General features: G+C 42.7%; 1 protein-coding gene across 6 annotated transcripts in view; it reads left to right on the top strand.

Annotated features, from left to right (window-relative positions):
- The window catches only part of col11a1a (collagen, type XI, alpha 1a), an 87,810-nt gene that overhangs the window by 42,194 nt on the left and 27,424 nt on the right, over nt 1-18,192 (top strand). For all 6 annotated transcript variants that reach the window (XM_036935175.2, XM_036935179.2, XM_036935176.2 and 3 more), the window contains 22 exons: nt 303-356; nt 667-720; nt 883-936; nt 2,554-2,607; nt 2,708-2,752; nt 3,430-3,483; nt 3,599-3,643; nt 4,521-4,574; nt 9,000-9,044; nt 9,393-9,446; nt 10,704-10,748; nt 10,944-10,997; nt 11,101-11,145; nt 12,828-12,881; nt 13,006-13,113; nt 13,316-13,369; nt 14,753-14,806; nt 15,161-15,205; nt 15,384-15,437; nt 15,799-15,843; nt 16,421-16,474; nt 17,277-17,330. In XM_036935175.2, coding sequence (XP_036791070.2) covers nt 303-356; nt 667-720; nt 883-936; nt 2,554-2,607; nt 2,708-2,752; nt 3,430-3,483; nt 3,599-3,643; nt 4,521-4,574; nt 9,000-9,044; nt 9,393-9,446; nt 10,704-10,748; nt 10,944-10,997; nt 11,101-11,145; nt 12,828-12,881; nt 13,006-13,113; nt 13,316-13,369; nt 14,753-14,806; nt 15,161-15,205; nt 15,384-15,437; nt 15,799-15,843; nt 16,421-16,474; nt 17,277-17,330 — 1,179 coding nt within the window. The remainder of the gene's footprint in view (nt 1-302; nt 357-666; nt 721-882; nt 937-2,553; nt 2,608-2,707; nt 2,753-3,429; nt 3,484-3,598; nt 3,644-4,520; nt 4,575-8,999; nt 9,045-9,392; nt 9,447-10,703; nt 10,749-10,943; nt 10,998-11,100; nt 11,146-12,827; nt 12,882-13,005; nt 13,114-13,315; nt 13,370-14,752; nt 14,807-15,160; nt 15,206-15,383; nt 15,438-15,798; nt 15,844-16,420; nt 16,475-17,276; nt 17,331-18,192) is intronic.

The raw sequence follows: 18,192 nt of genomic DNA on the forward strand, positions 1-18,192 counted from the left end.
CTAGAGTTACCATTACCTCACCCCAGTTACCAGTACCTCACTACAGTTACCAATACCTCACTACAGTTACCAGTACCTCACTACAGTTACCAATACCTCACTACAGTTACCAGTACCTCACTACAGTTACCAGTACCTCTCTACATTTACCAATACCTCACTACAGTTACCAGTACCTCTCTACATTTACCAATACCTCACTACAGTTACCAGTACCTCACTACAGTTACCATTACCTCACTACAGTTGTCAGTACCTCACTACATTTACCAATACCTCACTACATCACTTGTTATTCACAGGGCCCCAGGGGAGTCCAAGGGTCTGCAGGACAAATAGGCAAATCTGGCAAGAGGGTAAGTGAACTGAGTGACCCTCATCTAGCGCTTGTGTGTGTGTGTGTGTGTGTGTGTGTGTGTGTGTGTGTGTGTGTGTGTGTGTGTGTGTGTGTGTGTGTGCCGTGTGAGATCTGAGAGGTTTATCCTAATGAATCAAAAACAGATGTCTGATATGTGCTAAAATCCAGTTAGAATGACCAAAAAAGACAACCTGGCAGTGGACACGTAATTGTCTGTAGCTGTATTTCCAGGTAGATGTCATGGCCTGATTGGTCTTGATGCTACCATGTTCAGCCTATCTCTTTCTCTCTCTCTCTCTCTCTTGTAGGGTCGTGGCGGAGCCGATGGGGCCCGAGGAATGCCTGGAGAGTCAGGCTCTAAGGTACACGAGGACCTCTGTCTACTAGTCACTTTTCCCTAGTCACTTGTCTCTGTCAAGTGTGACTGCTCTGTTTTGGTCACAATATTGTGTTGTAAACCTATGCAGGATGATGTCTGTGTCGTCTTTGGACTCGGTGGTCATTGTCACATTGTTTCTCCACAGGGTGACAGAGGCTTTGATGGCCTTCCCGGTCTGCCTGGTGAGAAGGGACACAGGGTGAGTATAGTAACGTCACCACAAAGTCACAAGCTCCTGCATGTTCACCTCTTCCTTAATGGGAATACAGATGTAGGATCTTGATTTGATCACCCTGGTACAAGACAACTAAAACTGTATTTGAGGTTTAAAAAGGCTTTTGAAGTTTGACATTTTCCGAAAAAATGTATCACCCCCTACAAAAATGTCCATGAATTATAATCCACATAACAATGAAAATGTATTTTTCCTGCTGTAGCAAACTGGCTTTAAATGAAGATCCTACATCTGTACCTTAGGCAGTTGAGAGCCTGCATACTATCTCAGGGAAATGACCCATGAAGCAGACATCAAATGATCAGGATCTCCCTGTTCTCTCCCTCTACAAAACATGACTTTCAGTACCTTTACTGGTTCACTTCGATTGAGGGTCTGATTTGAAGTCACCTTCGCTCTTCAACCCGTCCGTCCACCCGCTTGAACAAATAGTGAAAGAGAGAGAATATGGGTCGTGGTATGGCCAACGACACAGTATGTTCCAAAAACACGGGTCTTTTACGTCTAGTATTATCACTCATTCCAGAGGATCTGAGGTAAATTACAGTGAGATTTAGTACAGCAGGTGATCAAGGGGATACATACTGATTGACTATCATTGAACAATAGACTAGTGTTGGTCTGAGAAACAAATGGCCTTGGACGTTTATAGGCTTATGGGTAAAAACACTGTTGCCCTATTTGATAAAACCAAATTGGCTTAAAACAAAATGCCAACGCTATTAGACTCTGAACAGGGGATTTTGGAAATACCAGGGTTTTTTGGAAGTTATAAAACGTCTTTGACATTTTTGGCGACGTTAGCTTGTGGGTGTTACTACTGAATAATCTGTCTTGAGTTTTTGTGTGTGCGATATTGTACAATCAGCTAAGTCCTTCATTCAGGAAATGAAATGCTGAATGATATATATTTATTGTATTATTGTAGAGCTAATCTGAATGGCTTTGAAGTGGTCATTTAAAAATCACTAAATAAAGTTAGCATTATTTAGACTTTAGTCGGACCAATAGCTTGGACACATTGATCCTCTTATATCGATCTCTTCCATAGAGTTACTCACCAGACACATAGCCAGGCAGCATGTTGAAGATCTCGGTCATGCTACAATGATACACGTGCATATACAGAACTCCCAGTGCCAGTCCTGTTCTGTACTGTCTGCTTGAAGGGCACTTAGAAGAGGCAAGCCACACAAGTCCCCCACCAGGCTAAATAGGAGCTTGGGCTGCAGAGAGGTAGAGAAACAGAGAGAAGGGACAGAGACGAAGACAGATATTAGGAGGCCTCAGATATTTCCAGCCTGGGCGTGCGGTTCCTAATCCTGGCCTGGGTAACATCAAGGTAACAACAGAGTCAGTCAGCCAGTCAGCCAGTCAGCCAGTCAGCCAGCCAGCCAGCCAGCACAGCCAGCCAGTCTGAAGTAAATAAGAGGTTGTGAGCGGCTTCAAGTCTACAGCTGGCCTGGCCCAATCCTCTTTAATAATAATAATAGCACACATCTCTCTCTCTCTCTCTCTCTCTCTCTCTCTCTCTCTCTCTCTCTCTCTTTCTCCCACTCTATACCCCCCTCTCTCCCATAGGGGGAGACAGGACCACTGGGACCACCTGGAGCCCCTGGAGAGGATGGACAGAGAGTGAGTATCCTCTCCCCCTTCATCATCCTCCCACTCCTCTTCTTCATTTACATCCCTCCGTCCTTACTATGTAAACGAACTGTTTTTCCTCTCTGTGCAGGGCGAGGATGGAGAGATCGGGCCAAGGGGATTGGCTGGAGAGAGTGTAAGAAAGCGTCCACTGAATTGCTATTAGGTTTGATAAATAGGACCCTATAGTGTAACAACGGTATTGGAGTAATACAAGTATTCAACCACCCTGTTATGACCTACTATCTCCTCTGGTTGACAGCTCGACTACTTCTGTATCAGTTATTTCATGTATGAATCATATTAGTCCGTTAGGGTGCAGTGTTTTCTTAATGGGGCATTTGTTCCACAGATGACTTAAACATTGTTTTCTGTGACCCAGAGACAGTAGAGAAAGCGAGACATCCCACCCCCTCATTTTTTCTGATGGGGGGGCTCTGGTCTACTTATTGGGTGCCCCAGACTGAGACGTCTCAAACGCAAATGTTATCTGGTCTAGGCGGGGTGGAACTAGTGAGGCAAGTGGAGAAGGGACAATAGGTAGACCATAGGCAGCGGTTCTCTATCTCACTGGAGCATTCCAGATACAGGTTAATGAAGGAACTGTGAGCTCACGGGGGAAAGCAGGCTCAGGTGAAAGAGGGAATGCCCCCAGACAGGAACATTGAATATTTTTTACAAGGGTAAATGGCTTGAGTGAACTATTTTCATTTATTCCACCATCTTTGTGTGATCCTGAAACTCTTTTCCTTTCTCTCTCTCTCTCTCTCTCTCTCTCTCTCTCTCTCTCTCTCTCTCTCTCTCTGTCTCTAGGGTCCTAGAGGTCTGCTTGGGCCCCGCGGTCCACCCGGTCCCACTGGACAGCCTGTAAGTAGTACTTAACACATACTTTCCTATGATAGAGTTATCACTGTGGTACCTCCTATATGTCACAACACTGAATAAGAAGTTCCTACTCATCTGAATGTTTGTGTTCCCACAGGGTGTAGCTGGAGTGGACGGGCCACACGGTCCCAAAGGAAACATGGTATGAACACTCATAGCGTTATCTCACACAGATGCTAAACTAAAACACCCACTCTGATGGAACCAGAAGTGGTTTATATAGTGTTTGTATAAGCCTGACCAATACGTTATTTGTCACCAGAGAGGAGTGTAGTCTACTACAGTGTGTCAGTGTTTAGATAGGTTGTTTGGGCTAGGTTCTAACGCTATTTTAACCTTCCAAATGACTGCCCGCTGGGGCCTCTCCCTGAGGCACATCGGAGTAGGGTGATATTGCCCCTAAGCACTGATCTAGGTCAGTTTTGCAAGCTAACCTTCTAATGGCTAATGCTAGGATTTGGGAAAGGTACTTCAACAACAGCAATCCTACAGTTCAGAGTAGCAATCGACTGCACGTTAGTTGTTTGTTTGGTCCAGAAATCAGTGTATACAACAGTTCAACTATGTCTCTACTATTTAAACCAGATGCACTTTGTGGCTTCGGCTGATGTAAACCGGGCTTTATAAATCAATTTGATTGATTGATTGATTTTTCTTCGGTCCCAAACGTTTTGAGAGTAGACCCTCAAATATCTCCTCAAACGTCTCCATCTTGTTAGTAAAATATACAAATATACTTCAAATCAAATTGTTTTTTGTCACACGCACCGAATACAACAGGTCTACGTAGACCTTAAGTGTTAAATAAAAAATGTAGAAGCAAGAAATAAAAATAAAAGGAACAAATAATTTAAGAGCAGCAGTAAAATAACAGTATATGGCGAGGCCATATACAAGGTGTACAGATACAGAGTCAATGTGCATGGGCACTGGTTCCTTCACATAAGGACTGCTGTGCCCTGCTCTGCTCTTAGCTCATTGTCATGTTAGATTGATCGTATCTGTCTGTCTTTGTTTAGGGACCTCAAGGAGAGCCAGGACCTCCGGGTCAGCAGGGGATCCCAGGGACACAAGTGAGTATCCCAGATTTGGCAGACATTACAGACATTACAGACATTACAGACATGATAATATCCCAGACATTACAGACATTACAGACATGATAATATCCCAGACATTACAGACATTACAGACATGATAATATCCCAGACATTACAGACATTACAGACATGATAATATCCCAGACATTACAGACATGATAATATCCCAGACATTACAGACATGATAGTATCCCAGACATTACAGACATGATAGTATCCCAGACATGACAGACATTACAGACATGATAGTATCCCAGACATGACAGACATTACAGACATGATAGTATCCCAGACATTACAGACATTACAGACATGATAATATCCCAGACATTACAGACATTACAGACATGATAATATCCCAGACATTACAGACATTACAGACATGATAATATCTCAGACATTACAGACATGATAATATCCCAGACATTACAGACATGATAATATCCCAGACATTACAGACATGATAATATCCCAGACATTACAGACATGATAATATCCCAGACATTACAGACATTACAGACATGATAATATCCCAGACATTACAGACATTACAGACATGATAGTATCCCAGACATTACAGACATGATAATATCCCAGACATTAAAGACATTACAGACATGATAATATCCCAGACATTATAGACATGATAATATCCAAGACATTAAAGACATTACAGACATGATAATATCCCAGACATTATAATATCCCAGACATTGCAGACATTACAGACATGATAATATCCCATGATAATATCCCAGACATTACAGACATGATAATATCCCAGACATTAAAGACATTACAGACAGGATAATATCCCAGACATTACAGACATTACAGACATGATAATATCCCAGACATTACAGACATGATAATATCCCAGACATTAAAGACATTACAGACAGGATAATATCCCAGACATTACAGACATGGTAATATCCCAGACATTACAGACATTACAGACATGATAATATCCCAGACATTACAGACATTACAGACATGATAGTATCCCAGATATTACAGACATTACAGACACGATAATATCCCAGATATTACAGACATGATAATATCCCATACATTACAGACATTACAGACATGATAATATCCCAGACATTACAGACATGATAGTATCCCAGACATTACAGACATAATAGTATCCCAGACATTACAGACATTACAGACATGATTATATCCCAGACATTAAAGACATGATAGTATCCCAGATATTACAGACATTACAGACATTACAGACATGATAGTATCCCAGACATTACAGGCGTTACAGACATGATAGTATCCCAGATATTACAGACATTACAGACATGATAATATCCCATACATTACAGACATGATAATATCCCAGACATGACAGACATTACAGACATGATAGTATCCCAGATATTACAGACATTACAGACATGATAGTATACCAGATACTACAGACATTACAGACATTACAGACATCATAGTATCCCAGATATTACAGACAGTACAGACATTACAGACACAATATTATCCCAGACATTACAGACATTACAGACATGATAATAGCCCAGACATTACAGACATTACAGACATGATAGTATCCCAGACATTACAGACATTACAGACATGATAGTATCCCAGACATTACAGACATGATAATATCCCAGATATTACAGACATTACAGACATGATAGTATCTCAGACATTACAGACATTACAGACATGATAGTATCTCAGATATTACAGACATTACAGACATTACAGACATGTTAGTATCCCAGACATTACAGACATGACAGTATCCCAGACATTACAGACATGATAGTATCCCAGACATTACAGACATGATAGTATCCCAGACATTACAGACATAATAGTATCCCAGACATTACAGACATGATAGTATCCCAGACATTACAGACATAATAGTATCCCAGACATTACAGACATGATTATATCCCAGACATTACAGACATGATAGTATCCCAGACATTACAGACATGATTATATCCCAGACATTACAGACATGATTATATCCCAGACATTACAGACATGATAGTATCCCAGACATGACAGGCATTACAGACATGATTATATCCCAGACATTACAGACATGATAATATCCCAGACATTACAGACATGATAGTATCCCAGACATGACAGACATTACAGACATGATAGTATCCCAGACATGACAGACATTACAGATATGATAGTATCCCAGACATGACAGACAATACAGACATGATAGTATCCCAGATATTACAGACATTACAGACATGATAGTATCCCAGACATGACAGACATTACAGACATGAATATATCCCAGATATGACAGACATTACAGGCATGATAGTATCCCAGACATTACAGACATTACAGACATGATATTATCCCAGACATTACAGACATGATAGTATCCCAGACATTACAGACATTACAGACATGATAGTATCCCAGATATTACAGACATTACAGACATTACAGACATGATAGTATCCCAGACATTACAGGCATGATAATATCCCAGACATTACAGACATTACAGACATGATAGTATCCCAGCCATTACAGACACTACAGACATGATAATATCCCAGATATTACAGGCATTACACACATTACAGACATGATAGTATCCCAGACATTACAGACATTACAGACATGATAGTATCCCAGATTTTACAGACATTACAGACATTATAGTATCTCAGAAATTACAGACATTACAGACATGTTAGTATCCCAGCTATTACAGACATTACAGACATGATAGTATCCCAGATATTACAGACATGATAGTAGCCCAGATATTACAAACATGATAGTATCCCAGATATTACAGACATTACACACATTACAGACATGATAGTATCCCAGACATTACAGACATTACAGACATGATAGTATCCCAGATTTTACAGACATTACAGACATGATAGTATCTCAGATATTACAGACATTACAGACATGTTAGTGTCCCAGCTATTACAGACATTACAGACATGATAGTATCCCAGATATTACAGGCATGATAGTATCCCAGACATTACAGACATTACAGGCATGATAGTATCCCAGACATTACAGACATAATAGTATCCCAGTCATTACAGACATGATAGTATCCCAGACATTACAGACATGATAGTATTACAGACATTACAGACATGATAGTATCCCAGACATTACAGACATAATAGTATCCCAGACATTACAGACATGATTATATCCCAGACATTACAGACATGATAATATCCCAGACATTACAGACATGATAATATTTCAGACATTACAGACATGATTATATCCCAGACATTACAGACATGATAGTATCCCAGACATGACAGACATTACAGACATGATAGTATCCCAGACATTACAGACATGATAGTATCCCAGACACGACAGACATTACAGACATGATAGTATCCCAGACACGACAGACATTACAGACATGGTAGTATCCCAGACACGACAGACATTACAGACATGATAGTATCCCAGACATGCCAGACATCCTAGACAGTAACACAGACATTGTCACATTCAATATCACAGACATCCCAGACCATACATACAATAGTGTCACGGACATTACAGACAATAGTGTCACAGACATTAAAAGACAATATCACGGTCTTCACAGACCAAATATATGCATATAAACATACAAATGTAAAAAATAAAAAGGGTTGATGTTGCTATTGACTCTCAGTACCCACATTAATCATTCGTTTTTATATGTGTGTGTAATGTCTAAAAAATGGTTGGATTTTTTTGTTAGATAATATTCTCAAGGTAATGGGGTTTTAAATCAGGAGCTTACGGAAATATACTGCTTTCTGATGATTATTTACATCACATTTTGGGATTAGTTGAATTCTGCCTCTATCCTCTTCTGTTTCCCCCCTCCTCTCCTCCCTTCCTCTAGCCATCCCCACTTCCTCTCCCCCTCTCTCTCCCTGGAGGTAAAGAGAGCACACACAGAGAGATTTTCTTGGAATATTTTCCTGGGTTTTCTGGGGGGGGGGGGGGTTGAGGGAAGCTGTGAAAGCATCTCATTCATGTCTGTGGAATGCCTGCAGAGAGAGACACACCTGTAGGAGCAAGCTCCCCGAGCTGCAGCACAGCCTCAGATTACTCTCTCTGCCACACACAAACACACACACACACATTCACACTCACGTGGGCACAAATACACACACACACACGTGCACGCACACGCTCAAGAATGAATACAGTCTCACCATTCTTGCCCTTGCATGTCCGTTAGCACCTTCTGCTGAGTCCCCAATCCCCCTCCATGACCCCAGCTAGCCTGTGTGTGTGTGTGTGTGTGTGTGTGTGTGTGTGTGTGTGTGTCGCTGCAATGGCAACAAATTCTGAAACTGTCGGTCTGCTTCTGTCCTGCAGGGTCTTCCTGGTCCTCAAGGTCCCATCGGACCGCCTGGTGAAAAAGTAAGTTGAAGCGCTGCTCTTCACTCCTCTGTCAACAGAATTGACCTGAAAGGGTCACACAAAGTCTAAAAGTGTGTGATCTGTTGGATGTAAACGTTGTGTGCTTATTTACCATAGTCCTGCACTGAAGAGTTTTCAATGCACTGAATGTAAGCCCCTTTATACAGGTGTCTACACAAAACGTCAAAGATTGCACCTAGTAGCTGATCTGTCACAGATCCAAATTATTTTCAGATGCGTGTTGTGTTTCTCAGAGGTGAACTGACTATGTCCCGGAGGTCGTTATAAAGTGTTGTTTTGACCTTTGACCCATGCTGTGTTTTTCTCTCCTTCTGTCTCTGTTTACAGGGACCTCAGGGCAGGTCGGGGTTGGCTGGTTTACCCGGGTCAGATGGACCTCCTGTACGTGCTATTCTGTCATTCTGTTTACACCTCTCGCTGAGTCTCACACTCCTTCCCTCCTGTCAGACTATTCACTCGTCCATTGCCCTCAGACAAGCCACAAGTACCTGTGACAGGCAACACACCGTTGAGAAGCAGTATAACTCGGCGAGATGTATATTGTGATGGTGGAATGAAATGTTGACTGCCATCGTTTGCTTTAACATAGCAGCCCACAAGTACCACTACACATCTGTATACAGTAGAGGAAGATACCACACACTGTAGTATATACAGTAGGATTAGCTTGCCCCAGGGACCTTGTACATTTACATTGACATGTGAGTTATTCAGCAGATGCTCTTATCCAGAGCGACTTACACTTAGTCATTAAAGGGAGATTTATGATGACCGCGATAATTAGTTTGCTAGCAAACTAGATTTGGTTGAACGATCTCATGTGCTGTCACACAAAATGAGGAAGTGAAGCAAAATGTAGCGTGCCCCACACATCTCTCCCTTCCACGACAACTACCATCCGTTAAGCCACAACACTGACCAATTGTCCTGTCGGTTGCTCTCCCCCAACTTCATGTGATATGATGTATTCTATTGACTTGAACATTAGAGAGGGCTGCAGCTTCCACATAAATATATAAAAACATGGAATGAATGGAGAATAACACCAGATTATACACCTGGCTCGCCCCTCACACAAAAAAAAGTTCCCGAGTTAATATCAGGCAAGTCAGAATGCATTTTGTTTCACGGCCTGTACTAGTATCTCCCTCTCCCTCAGTGGTCTGTTAGCCTGGCTCTATCTGCTGCAGTGTGTACCAGGGAGAGGCTGGGAAGCTGAGAGGGAGGCAGTCTGAAGCCGACCGATTTACAGCCTCCTGCACTCCGACGTGTTTAATTAGTGCCAGGTGTGCAAGTAAAAAAGTCTGGCTGGTGTAAAGTAAGCAGTCAGTCAGTCAGACAGTAAGACTGAGCCTAGACCTAATCTCTGTCAAAGCTTCCGTCACTCATCAGTTTACACATCCGCCGCGACCAGACGGGCAGGCCGCTGTCGTACACTAACACTGAGGCCTTCTAGAACTTTCTGATGCACCGAGCTATTCCATAGAATCAAACCAGAACTTTTTTTGATGTGTGTGTGTTGCATAAACTCAAACTCTGGTGTTCATTGCTTGAGTGAGAGCTAACAACTTAGAGGGCGCATCCATACGAGATTGAAGTACTGTATCTAAGTCATTTGTGTTCATTCTTCTCTTACAGGGTCATCCTGGTAAAGAGGGCCCACCTGGTGAGAAGGGAGCTTTAGTAAGTACAATTAACATTTACATTTTAGTAGCATATGGTTGATTGACTGATTGATCGGTCGTTCGATTAGCTGATTGATTGATATGTTCTTTTTTGAATATGAAACAAAAAAAGAGTAGTTGAAATAGTTTATGCCATGTCCCGTGTTGAGAGACTAATGGATAAATTGTTCTCTCTGTCTTTGTCCTCCTCCAGGGCCAGTCAGGTCCCCAGGGTCCTATTGGTTATCCTGGTCCTCGTGGTGTCAAGGTACGGTGGTGGAACTCGCCAAGGTGACGTTCAGAAACTTCCTCATGGTGGTACAGTTTGTGTTGGGTTGGTAACTGTGGTCTGTTTCCTGTCTGTCTACTAGGGTGCTGATGGTGTTCGTGGACTGAAGGGTGGAAAGGGAGAGAAGGTAAAGCTTCGCCTAATCATCATTTGATGCTTCATATCGTTGCTGCCATTGTGTGTTATTATTTTTGTTGACCTTTATTTAACTAGGCAAGAACAAATTCATATTTTCGATGACAGCCTAGGAACAGTGGGATAACTGCCTTGTTCAGGGGCAGAACGACAGGTTTTTATCTTGTCAGCTCGGGGATTCGATCTTGCCCCTTTGTTGATACTAGTCCAATGCTCTAACCACTAGGCTACCTGCCGCCCCAAAGAAGCCCATGTTGTGATAACTAGGACTTTCCATCCGTCCAATGAGTTAAACTCAAAGTTCTGTCACAATGTTCAGTCACAAAGTCCTTATGCGGTCCAAAATGTCCACACTACCGCAATCTATATTATACTAATTCAAGACCAAGAGCATGACACAGATCTAATATTAATGTTGTTTTTACATCAGTAACACCATGGATGTCAGTGTTATTACTGAATAATTTATGTTTAAGTTTTATGTTAATTTATGTTAAAGTTAGGGTTTTAATGTAATCCCAAAACCTTGAGGAAGGAAGGTATTGTTTGTTCTGAATAGAAAATGAATGCCCCCCCCCCCCCATCCAAGAGGTGAGGGCTTGTCGTGAAACGTGCATGGTTTCACTGCTCTGGGTGCAGGGTAGACACACACACACACACACACACACACACACACACACACACACACACACACACTGCATTATGTATTAGGATGAGAAAAGACACAGACAAGTGACAGACTGCACACAGGGTCTCAGGGAGCTACAGAGAAAAATAGACAGTGAGAGACAAAGAACACAGAGTGAAAGATGAGAGAGACTGAGAAAGCTTTTCTTATTCTCTTGTTAACTATTTCATGGCTGCCATGAATTGATACAATAAGAATTTGATCCAGGGCGAAACTTTTACAGCGTGTGCAGGGAGTTAACAAGTGTACATTGTACTGCAGCCAGACATTGCCTGAAGTAGCCTACACTATACTTCAACAACACGTATTTTGCAGCATCATATATTCTCCACTTACATGTGTGAGTGATAGATATTTCTACTGTGTGTTTGCTCGTCCACAATGCTTTTGTAATGCATTAGCTCCCTATAGGACCATTATAATAAAAGAGAAGTGTTCCTTGCGCTCCAATTACCATGACCCTGTAGTATGCCTACTTACTTGATTGTGTTCTTGGTATTTCTTATTTTTGTCTTTGTTCTACCTTGTTATTTTTTTGTATTACATTGTTATTGATGACTACATTGTTGGGGTTAGAGCTATGCTTGTGCATTTGACATTAAAACCTGAATCTGAAACTTGAAACAATGCACATGCAGTGAGATTCTCCTCTTTGGCCACCAGATGGCAGTAGTCGGCTCTGCATACAGAGAGGCTGCACATGTGAAGCAGATGAGGTTCTCTATTTTATAGCCTATGGAAAGATATAGGCCGTATACATTTAGATTGGCTATTTTCAATTAAAACAACAAGTGTTTAAAAATAAATATGTGTCCACAGATACTCTACCATTGAAATAATTTGAATTGAATAATGCAGGTACAAGCTCAAGGCATACTGAATCCCACTGATCTCTTACACACGGTGAAAAACAACAGCAACATTCAGTTTCCTACAAATCAACTTAACCCAAGTAACCCTGTTCATATTTTTCTCTCTTATTTTAGGGTGAGGACGGTTTCCCTGGGTTCAAGGGAGACATGGGTCTCAAAGGTGACAGGGTGAGTTGACGACTCATATGCCTAGATACTTATTCACCCATAATTGTATGTGTATGGTACACTATACACCATAGACCACAGTGATGGTACAATACCTTACCTGGTGTCTGTTGGTTTTGTTCAGGGTGAGCTCGGTGTGCTTGGGCCCCGCGGGGAGGACGGACCTGAGGGCCCCAAGGGCCGAGCAGGGCCCAACGGAGAGTCTGGCCCCATGGGTGCTGCTGGAGAGAAGGTAACATCTTCATTCACACCTTCTCTTTGTCTTGTAAGGTCAAGCTGTTGTTAACAGCATATCCCTCTTTAGACTGTAAGATGAATCTGTTGTTAGTAGCATATCCCTGAAGCCTGTGGAAATACTTGAATTCATTTTGAGCTAGTACAACTGTGTACCAATACATTGTGCTCATTCAGCGAGTCTTTTCTGTTGTCTTCAGGGAAAACTGGGTGTTCCAGGATTACCCGGCTACCCAGGAAGACAAGGTCCAAAGGTACGTAAACAGTCACCACGGTGATGCCTGTGAGGACTTCTCTGTGTGGGGACAACTTAAATGAACAACATCCACCAGTATCCGGCACATGACCCACCACACGGTTAGGAAGGAGTAACCTGATGTTAAGCAGACATGGCTGTTTACTAAACAACATCCAGGGACATTTTTACCAGAGTCGGCTCATTGACAGATCTGTCTTTCAATAGGTAATGATGATCCAAGATGGAGGTACTGTAGATACTGCTTTCACACAGGATTCATATTAGAAACAGACACTAAGAAGCCATGTTGTGTCCTCAGAGACCTAGAAGATGGGTAATGTCCCTCTTGTAACCCTGAGACTTACAGTTATGAACAACAGGGGATACTTGTCCTTCTTCTAATTCCTTACCCATCACATCCAGCAATCTGCTGTTCAGTAATCCACCGTAATATGGATTAAAAGATTACTAACATTATGCTGGAAGATTATGTGGCTTTCTGTGAGATGGTATCTAATAGACTGTAGGGCTAATTTATGCCTGAGAGCTGCCAAAAGTAGTATTTTTATAAAGTGAACTGTTGAAGCGATGCCATGGGCGCCTGAAAACACGGCCACTGAGTTTAGAGATATGGCAGTTATACGAACGTTTGGCCCCTTTCTATTTCCATTGCATTATGTTGAGCTTCAGATCGCATCATGACTCTGTGAAACGGGGCCTAGAAAACAGTAGAGCTGCAGCTTTGAAATGGGAGAGTAAACCATTGTGTTGATGTCATGTTTGAATACTTTTACGAATACCAGGACTGAAGTACAAGGGTAAGATGATGTTGAATCCCACATACACAACAAAACGCCATGATTAGAAACCAGACTGTCTTCACGTTAAGTGATTGTCTGTTTTTGAACTTGTTGTCTACCCAAGTCATTGGTTTTCTTTTGTTGTTGTTTGGTGTCTGGTCTATGTTCCCCCTCCTCTGATCTGTTAAATTAGATGTTTTCACAAAGGATCTTTACAAAGCCATCATGATTTTTGAAGTCTTCGCAGACAAAGGAAGTGTGTGTGTGTGTGTGTGTGTGTGCGTGCATGCATGCGTGTGTCTTGTCACATTGTCGTATAATATTTCCCGTTCTCCAAATGCGCCGTGTTTTTAGCGTATAATTCTGAGAGCGATGAGCTTGTGATTGTTGAGCTGAGGAGTAGTCTCTCCTCTGTGTCGTCTGTTTTCCCCACGGCACGGTGCTGGGTACAGAGTCAGGGTCTGATGCAGCTCTCTGTCTCTCACAAAATAATAGTGGTTGACAGTCAACAACAACAAGCGAAAGGAAAACCTTCTCAAACCATTACTTATTAACATGGATATCCTGATTCCTCTCCTTCCTGCCTTGTTGATCCGCAGGGTTCCAGCGGCTTCCCGGGCTTCCCAGGGGCCAACGGAGAGAAAGGAGCCAGGGTAAGATAAATAGTCCCGTCCCTGTTTCTGTATGGAACGCACACACACTGCATCATAACACTACACAAAGGACATTGATTCCCATTACAAAAGCATTTGCGTGATGAGTTTGCATGAAATACAACCTCCAAGAATCAATGTGGAAGAGAACAAAAACATGCTGAAACTATTGTTTGTTCTCAGTGATTCCCATTCTCTTCGCAGCCTTGAATAGAACGTTATGTTCACCTAGAGTTTTTTTTTACACAGACCTGGAGAGTAACTTTGAAAACAACTTACTGAGGAAGTTTAGGAAGGATTGACCTTGAGTTGGTTTCTGTTGAAATAAATGTCTTCTTCTCTGTTCTTCAAAAGGGCGTGGCGGGCAAACCCGGTCCAAGGGGGCAAAGAGGTCCAACGGTATGTTCTCCTCCATTTTACCACGTTAAGAACGAATCAATGATTTATTTACTGTGTGTCTTAATTGTTGCCACACGTATGAGACTGCGGTACTGTACTGGACTGGACTGTGTAGTCTTACCTGATCTTGGATCAGTCTGTGTTCTGAGCTGTGTGTCTGTCATCTCCGGTCTCCTAGGGTCCACGAGGGGGTCGGGGTGCTAGAGGTCCTACAGGCAAGCCAGGCCCTAAGGTAACTACCCTCTCCATCTTTTCTTATTTCCCCTTTTATTTCACCTTAGCAGGGAGTCCCATTGAGACCAATGTCCCTTTCCCTGCAAATACACACATTACACATACCACATAATGTAAATATGCAAGATTTACAAAACAACACACTCAAGAAAAACAATCACATTCCTCAGCAAAGAGGTCTCAAAGACATGTCCCACTTGACAACTCATAGAAAGACCTTACACCATAGGGGTAATGACATTGGTCATCCACGTGTAGCTGTGTAACTGCTAATACCTCTATGCATGATGTGTGACCACTGTGTTGTCTTGTAGCAGTAGAACATCTGATGCTGATTTTCTGTCTGTTGTGTTTTGCAGGGCACGGCGGGCAATGATGGTCCACCTGGCCCGCCTGGCGAAAGAGTAAGTCCCATCAGCCACTGCTTCCGAGGGGGGGGGTTATGAGGCTGACCCATGGATAATGAAAAGAAGCAGTTAAGCAGTTAACAACGACTGCCTGTCTGACATAGTGGTGGGGTTGGAGTAAAGAGTGGGAGCCCTGACCTGGACTGGTGGTGATTACCACAGGAGGAAAGGAAGCATTTATTGATTAATGATCGCTAGGTGGTCACTGTTGGAGGCAAGGGCCAATCTGGGTACCCTTTTTTTTCGTGGTTTTGCTATAGTTGTTCCATATCTCTATCCCTCTCTCTCTCTATTTATCTACATATCTGTCCCTCTCTCGCCACTCACGGCCAGCCACACCCAACCAGCCACACCCAACCACACCAAGCCATGCCCAGCCACTCCCGACCACACCAAAGCACACCAAGCCATGCCCACTCAGCCACATCAGGCAGCGTGTATCGTCTCTGAGGCTAACAGAACTTATGGTTGTCGCACAGAATTTCTGCCCCACTACAATGGGAGTGTCTCATTTCGGAGACTCAAAGACTGTCTTCACTCTTCCATTGTCTGATTACCACTCTGTTTATTCCAGGGACCTCAAGGACCCCAGGGCCCCGTCGGGTTCTCAGGACCAAAGGGCCCCCCTGTAAGTATCCTCTCACCAGTACCATAGTCATATTTCTGAGGTAACCCTCTCCTGCAGTCAAGCTGCCTCATACGCGGAATGTTATTTTGATTTTTTTTATAATTTCATAATTAATACACTTTTTTTTTAATTAAACGTAGAAAATCCAGTGTTTGTACAGTATGCCAAACAGGTTTGTTATATTTCAGTCTTCTGTGATGTATATAAAGTGTAATATTGGGATGCACACTCAACACTTAATATATTTCAACTCTGACATGGTACATGTGTCTTGTTTTTTTTAAGCCCATAACCATGTGTGTGAGGTCTATACTTTAGCTTCAAGGTAGATTTGTTTAAGACTGCCAATAATCACTCTGTATGACTCTGATTTAGCCCACTGCAGTAATTAAAGGAAAGCAATTTGGAATGCAATAGTGTGGACTATGTATTTGGCTGTATCACTGATTGGGTGTAGTAATCATTACTGTTATTGAAGCAGAACCCTGTTTTTCAACATCCTATTGCCAGACGACAAGTGTTCATTTCCTCCTATTGATTAGAGTTTGATTTAACCTTTGCCAATAGTTCTGTTTCTTCTTTGCAGGCCATTACTTTGTAGGACGGCTAGTGTCTTATTATAGTCTAAAAAGACTTCCACTCTGATATATTCCCATGTATTTGTCATTGAACAATAAAACAGGGTACTTTTGGTCAATCCACCACAATTACTATGAGACTCTACCGTTAGATGTGTGCAAGGTTTCCCCCTCGTTCATGTAGTTGTCATTGATAGAGTCCACGTTCTCTGTGTCATTCCCAGGGACCACCTGGAAAGGATGGGCTGCCCGGCCACCCTGGTCAGCGAGGAGAGACGGTGAGTGTTCCTGACCGCGCCCCTCGTTAGAGCTGTCACACACCTGGGCACACCGGGCCAGTCGGCTTGGACAGGTAATTCCTGCCAGGTGTGGAAACATAGGACTGCCCCTGCTCTCTCGGGGTGGGAAACACTCCGACTAGTCTAATTTTTCACACCTGGACGGATTTGTCTCCTCAAGTCTGCATGCTTTTATAGCACCAAGAAGCCCGGTTGTTGGACAGCTCACTCTTGTCTTAGACACACAGACAGGCCTTCTTCTCTGGTTTGCCTGATATAATTAGTGAGAGAGATTGAGAGAGTCTCTCTGTCTCTCTGCCTGTCTCTCTCTCTCTCTCTCTCTGTCTCTCTGTCTCTCTCTCTCTCTCTCTCTCTCTCTCTCTCTCTCTCTATCTCTCTCTCTCTCTCTCTCTCTCTCTCTCTCTCTCTCTCTCTCTCTCTCTCTCTCCCTCTCTTTGTCTCTGCCTCTCTCTCTGTCTTTCTTTGTCTCTGTCTCTCTGTCTCTCTCTTTCTCTCTGTACCTCTCCCTGTCTCTCTCTGGGCCAGCGCCTTCAGTAGGATGTCTTTATGTAATGTTGAAGAGAGAGACAGACATACTGTATCTGATGGAGCGAAACACATCCTGAGCTCAGAGACTAGACTACCCCTGAGTCCCTGACACACACTCAGACACAAGGCTGTCTAAATGCAGCCAGAGGGTCTAGTCTGTCTATCTTCCCAGGTCGTTGGGGGGGAAATGGTAAATACCGCCAGACAGCCAGTCTATCTGATCACTCATCTGTGTTCCAGGCCTTAAATGGACTAAGTTACAGTTGAATAGACTGAATCTGTATTTTAACAAACATTAGATAATATCAGCATG

This window comes from Oncorhynchus mykiss, chromosome 11 (genome assembly GCF_057628025.1).
Source record: "Oncorhynchus mykiss isolate SJ-2025 chromosome 11, ASM5762802v1, whole genome shotgun sequence".
NCBI classification, from domain to species: Eukaryota; Metazoa; Chordata; class Actinopteri; order Salmoniformes; family Salmonidae; genus Oncorhynchus; species Oncorhynchus mykiss.